General features: G+C 33.1%; 1 protein-coding gene across 1 annotated transcript; it reads right to left on the reverse strand.

Moving 5' to 3' along the window:
* Positions 1-3,791: 3,791 nt before the first annotated feature.
* On the reverse strand, positions 3,792-4,748 carry LOC142847182 (olfactory receptor 8C8-like). The gene has a single exon (XM_075967908.1). It carries the CDS (start codon positions 4,740-4,742, stop codon positions 3,792-3,794), a length of 951 nt encoding a protein of 316 aa, XP_075824023.1. The 5' UTR covers positions 4,743-4,748.
* Positions 4,749-6,858: the final 2,110 nt, after the last annotated feature.

Consider the following 6,858-nt stretch of genomic DNA (forward strand, 5'->3'; position numbering starts at 1 on the left):
ACAGATGAATCAAAGCTGTGATCACATCAAGTGAAGAATCTATAAACATTTAAATTCATTTGAGTGATACAGTGAACCAGGTGGTTAAACGGACACCATTTCATGAGCACCAATATGTTAAACTTCTGAAATTTCTAACTTCATGTTTTCTTTGACAGTTTAATGCAGAGATATTGTTGTGCATGTTGACAGTACCTATTTTTGCTCTTCAAAATAATTAAGCTTTTGTCCCAAAATGATTTAATATAATTTTGATAAATTAATGCCAGGTTTTAAAAATAGTTTTCCAAAGTATATATGTAGAAATTACAGATATATGTGTGAAGAAACAGTAATACAAGAATGGATAAGAAATATGTGTGGACTTTATACAAATTTGTAACTCTTTCACACCACAAGCAGTCAGCAATTGCCAAATAAGCATTTTATTATTTTATCAATAATTGACTTACTATGTTAATTTTTAAAAAATAATATGCAGTTGGGATATAGGATAAAACAAAATCTCTTGAGTAAATTTGGAGCATGGAGATGATAGGAGAGAGCAGGAGGGGAGTAGACGAGATGGAAGGGGAGTGGAGAAAAATATATAGTTAATAAAACACTTAAAAATAATATGTAGTATGTATCAATTTTAGTAATAAACACTATTCGGGCGGTGGTGGCGCACGCCTTTAATCCCAGCACTCGGGAGGCAGAGGCAGGCGGATCTCTGTGAGTTCGAGACCAGCCTGGTCTACAAGAGCTAGTTTCAGGACAGGCTCCAAAACCACAGAGAAACCCTGTCTCGAAAAACCAAATATATATATATATATATATATATATATATATATATATATATATATATATATATAATATGATTTTATTTTAAATGCTAAATTATTTAATTTTTTACATCAAACTTATGAAAGCAATAAGTTTCTAAAGTATGCCTACTATTCTAAGGTGATAACTCAATTAATAAAGCACTTGATATCTAAGATTGAAGACAGGAGATCAACTTGAATATCTATATAACAATATCCATAAGTAGGTACCTTGTTCTGCCTGTAATTGCAGCACTCAGAACATAGAGACAAAGAATTCTTGGAGCAAGCTGGCTATCTAGACTAGTTATATTTATAAGCTTTGCAATCAATGAAGGATCATAGCTCAGTGAATCAGTGGGAGTGATGGAGAAAGACTCAGGCATCCACATGCATATGTACACACATTCTCATAAACACCACACACGTGTAGATAGAATATATATATACACATAAAACCATAAACTCAATTTTCATTACAAACTGAGCCAGGCTGTATTCTGATTTGTTCTCCACCAGGTTAAGCTACTGACTAGAAAAGAATAGTCAAACAATCCTTTGTTTCTTGAACTTATGTTTATGTTTGAACTATATTTATTTTGTAGTTAAGTAAATTTTAGGTCTGTTTTACACAACTGACCCTGTGTCCTTAAGAAACATTGTATGTCTACTATTATATTTCTATATGAGTAGATTTCAAACCATCTGGACAAATCCTATTATTCACATGCCACAAAGAATGAAGCAAAAAAAAAAAAAACCAGAAAAGCATAGCCTATCCATGAGAAGTCAATGTTAAACACATTTGATAATCATATAAATGTTATAATAAATAAAAATTGCATAACTCTAGTACCAACAGTTTTATTCATATTAATTGAAAGATTAACTAGTATAATGATTTCTCAGCCTATATATTCAAACAAATATTTTAGAACTTTTCAAGTATTTTGATCTACATAAATTAAAGAATCTCAGTTTAAAAATCTGTCTTACTCCAAGCAAGAAATAACCGCTGTTTTTATGCTATTGCCTTGGAACTGAATCAGTCTCCGCTGATGGGAAGGGTAAGGCTGCTAAAATTCAGTTAGCTCACAATATTCGCAAAGCTCTGCCTCAAGAATGCATTACCAGTAAATGGTCCCTGAAGAAAAGCAGACTCTGTGTAGAACTGAGAGATTATCAATGATGGGACTTTAGTTAGTTATTGATCATGATGACTAGGGCTTATAAGTGATGGGACCTTAGTGAGTCATTGAGCATGATGGCTACAGCTTATCACTGCTGGGACATAGTGAGACATTGCCATGATAGCTAGGGCTAATCAGTGATCCAGTTATAACTAAGGGTCTCATATTCTTGTTAGACCCTGTAACCAACCACAACAAACTCATTGTTTCACTAGGTTTGACTTGTGCTTAATCATTTCTTAAGTCTGTAGGTGGTTTGCTAACTGGAAGTTTATTCTTGTGAACCAAGAAAAAATCTTTTCATATACAAGGAGGACCATGTGTTCTGAACTGATTCAGGTCCTGAATGCTATATACTACAATCAATCATTGTTTCTGTGTTCTAGCAAGTCATTTTTCTCTACAAAACATGTGTGACATATAGCAGGTTCCTTAAATATATATTTAACTAAGGGAATACGACTCATCAGAAAAATTTACTCAACCTACTCATTACAACCTAGAAAACTAAACCTAATCATGAAAAGGATGGAAATGTTTGTTACTTTTATCCCATGCCTGCACCTTTTTAATGATAGGTTTCTGTAGAAATGTGTATATTTTTCAAATTGGATCTGAAATTTTTGCATTATTTCTCTATACTTGGCATCAAGGCTGTGACTACTTTCTGACAGAATCCCAACATCTGATGTCACTATGAAGCAACATTTTAGAGAGTTTGCCTCTTTTTCTCACAATTAGAAGCCCTTGCATTTCTTCATTAAATGTACAATGGGTGTGAATCTAGTCTGATCCATAATCTGTGTGGCCTTAAAAATTCCTAAATATTTCCTTATTCAGATAACAGATACATGTAAAAATTGTAATATAAATATACATATTATTTTTGTCTCTGAGAATTTATTCAAACAAAAGCATAGATTTATGTAATTTGTAAAACCTTAAACTCAACTGTGGTTTTGATTTTAGAGGAAGAAAATAGATTTTTTTATGCAAAACTACATGATTAAGTTTATATACCACAGAGGCAATAATGATCCTATTCTTAATCTGTAAGCAGAAACATGATTATGTCATTTTTAAAACCATCACAGACCAACCAATATATCAGAAGATAGTAACAATTTTAGTTCTATTCAAAACCAAATATCAGATTTTCTGTATATTGTGGGGGTTGATTAAAAAGACTAGGTTGATTACAACCTTGGAGAACTAATAATCACATGTAATTAAACTACAGTTTAGAATTTCATTATAGATGAAAGACTACAAGTCTAAAATAAGAAATTTTTTCTGAAGGACATCAAATAATCTTGAAAATATAGATACTACACTGTATTTATATTTTTGTTCTCTCTTATCTCATTTAATTTAGTTAATAAAAATCTCTGTTATCTAGGAAGCAAGCAAAGAAATCCAAAATTTTATTAGAAATAAGAACAGAAAAAGGTAGGACATAAAGAACACAGTCCATGAATTTACATCAAAAGGAGTCACACAACAAAAATCCCTATGTATTGTTATCTTTAGGAATGGAAAAATTGAGGAACAGGATCTTGATCTGATATAGGCAATGTCCAATATTTTGGAGTCATAATAAAACTAAAAACAGTTCAAATTGGAAAAATAATAGACACCAGAGTTATATCTAATAATGACAGGTTGAGGAATTCCACTAGAAATCTTCTCCAGACTCTAGGGAGAAGAGAAGAAAGCAGAAGAAATGAATTGAGAAAGACAAAGAAGACAGGATATGGTAAAGCATTGCATAAGGTTAAGGAACCATCACTGTTACTCAGCTTGTGATTCTATTCATAGTTTTCTTCACAGCATCTTTGACATCTTTGTTTCTGAGGCTGTAAATGAGAGGATTCATCATGGGGATCATAAGAGTATAAAACACTGAGAAAATTTTTCCCTGGCCCACAGACTCAGCAGATGCTGGCTTGACATAAGCAAGCAGCCCAGATCCATAAAAGAGGCTAACAGTTATAATGTGAGACCCACAGGTGCCCAAGGCCTTGGACCAGCCCTTACCTGATGACATATGAATGATATTGAAAAGGATCATAGCATATGAGACTAAAATAATGATACTAGATAAAATGATAATTGTTCCAACTACAGCAGAACTCACAAGCTCATTGACATAGGTGCTACTGCAGGAGAGCTGAAGGAGAGGAAAGATGTCACACATGTAGTGGTTGATGATGTTAGAATCACAAAAGCTGAGCCTGATCATAAACCCTGTGTGAACTACGGCCCCAGCAAAACCCATCATGTAAGAGCCAAACATCAGCAGACAACATATCTTAGGGGACATGATAGTTGTATACTGGAGGGGCTGGCAGATGGCCACATAACGATCATAAGCCATGGCTGTCAACACATAACACTCAGAGTTCACAAAAAAACAGAAGAAAAACAGCTGACTCATGCATCCTTTAAAAGAGATGGTGTTCTTCTCTGAAACAAAACTCATCAGCAGTTTTGGAGTACAAACAAATGAATAACAGAAATCAATGCAGGAGAGATTGAAGATGAAAAAGTACATGGGAGTGTGAAGATGTGAATTCAGACAAATGAGATTCATTAAGCTCAGGTTTCCCACCACAGTGGCTATGTAGTTTAACAAGAAGAAGATGAACAGGGGCAACTGGAGACCTGGTTGATCTGTTAATCCCATAAGAATGAACTCAGTCACCGAAGAGTTACTTTTTATGGCCATTTGCTTCACAGGTTGCATCTGGAATAAAAGGAGTAGAAAAGGACATTAACCAATAACCTATCTTTGATTCCAGAGGATGAACTGGAGTTACTGCTTCCTAACCTGGGGTTTAGTGAACATACAGTAAGACATACAAACAACACAGCAGGATACACAAATGACACAACTGTTTTTCTTTGTTCATGAGAAAGCATCATTTCCTCTTTCCTCACACCCATTTTATTTGCATGTATCCACAGGAGATCCATATAGTACTCCAATGTCTCTGAACATTATTTCCTCTGTTTTCCTACACATTACAGGGAATTGCCACAGAAAACAGTAACATGTAAGTAATCTGTAGGGATTTGGGCAAGGCAAAATTATTTACTGCTCACCTTGATTTTTTCCATCCCTATCTTCTCTCAGAACTCATGATGTCTTGCTATTAACTGTTTTGAGAGGGCTACAGTTAACAATAATGATTTAGGTTATAGTCATCAATAAGACAGGCCTCTTCTACTCTAGGAGTACTATGGGTGAACTAACATCATCTGTATTTGAGAAGTTTATCAGAAATTTATTTTAATATATAAAAAGAAAATCAATATTTTCTACAAATCTCATATTCCTTGACTTAAATAGGAATATGCATCTTAAAAACAAGATATTTAGAAAATTCATTAGAAAGCCAGGAAATTGTTCTCTTTGCTGCAGGACTTCTTCCCACATTGGATGAACTCTTGAGGGTAGACATAGCTTAGCTTATGTTTGTATCCAGTGTCATAACTAGTGATGGGGGTTCAGAGATAATATCATTTCCCAGCAGGAGTACCTGGTTATCAGGGCAGAGTTCTTATTGGTCCCTTTTCTCATTATGCTCATTGTACTTTGTACAACTCGAAAGAGAAGTATCCAGGGACATGGCCACTTGCCATTTGTAACTTTCTTATGATTAGAGTAATAAACATTAGACCAATGAGAAACACCGTAGAAAAATTTAGTATAAGGAAGGATTTTAGGTCAATATAAGTTTAAATCCATATTTTGTAATTTGTAACTACAGAAATGCAGATTTCTCTGACACTTGTTCACATATAATTTTAAAATAGACTCAAAAAATTATTTGATTTTGTATCAGTGTTGAATTCTTTCCTAGAACATGCAAATCTGTGTTTCAATTTTAGTCCTGCAAAAATATACAGTCATAATGTTAAATAAAAGAGATATCTCACTTGTGATTCAATAAAATGATTTGTAAAGGGTATTAGAACTCTATTGGTTATCTGAAAAGTGGCTGATAACTCTTAGCTACCCTTTATTCCAGATTCTTGTTCAAATAAATTAACTTCTTCAATTTCAGCACTATTTAAATTTCAAGTAGATATTACCCTGCGGTACTGTCTACAGAGTGGAACAGAAAATAATATATGTCCTTGGACCCTTTCCCCTTCCTACTAATATCTACTTCCATGATCACAAGCAACAGTTATCAAAAAAGTATTTTTGTTTCTATTTTAAGGCATTCCATGGGTATTACTAAGAATAAGAAAATTGTGCACCAAAGCATCGTGCACCACTAGGTGCATTTTTTTTTTGAGATTAAGATGATATATAAAACTAAATTTTGTAAAAAAATTTTCAAGCATTTTGTCCTGGATAAACTTAAAATGTCAATTTAAAACTGTAAACATTAAAAATGAAAAGTCTAACCCATTATGTATAGATAATTTGAATGATTCCTGGGCTATCTATATTTCTGTCAATTGATCAATTAATCCTTTTCTATTTTTGCTGTTGAAAGAATAAATTATCTACTAAACTTTAATTTTCGCCCAAGAGATGATATTTTTCCTTGCTATAAATGTATTAGTACATAAATTTTTTATCTAACTTGTTTTTTAATAAATATTACATCCTATCTTTTAATTTTGGTATTTTGGATTAAATCTCTGAACCTCACACTTACGCAGAAACTGTTCTTACCCACTGAACTTATTCACTTATTAGTTTAATAATGATAGAATAAGTTTTTTTTTCTTTTTAAATGTATTTCCAGATTATAGTTTCTCTTCCCTCAACTCATTCCTAGTTCCTCCTCACCTGCCCTGCCTTCCAAATATACTTCCTTTCTGTCTCTCATTAGAAAAGAGCA

The sequence above is a fragment of the Microtus pennsylvanicus genome, chromosome 3 (genome assembly GCF_037038515.1).
Source record: "Microtus pennsylvanicus isolate mMicPen1 chromosome 3, mMicPen1.hap1, whole genome shotgun sequence".
In the NCBI taxonomy this organism is placed as follows: Eukaryota; Metazoa; Chordata; class Mammalia; order Rodentia; family Cricetidae; genus Microtus; species Microtus pennsylvanicus.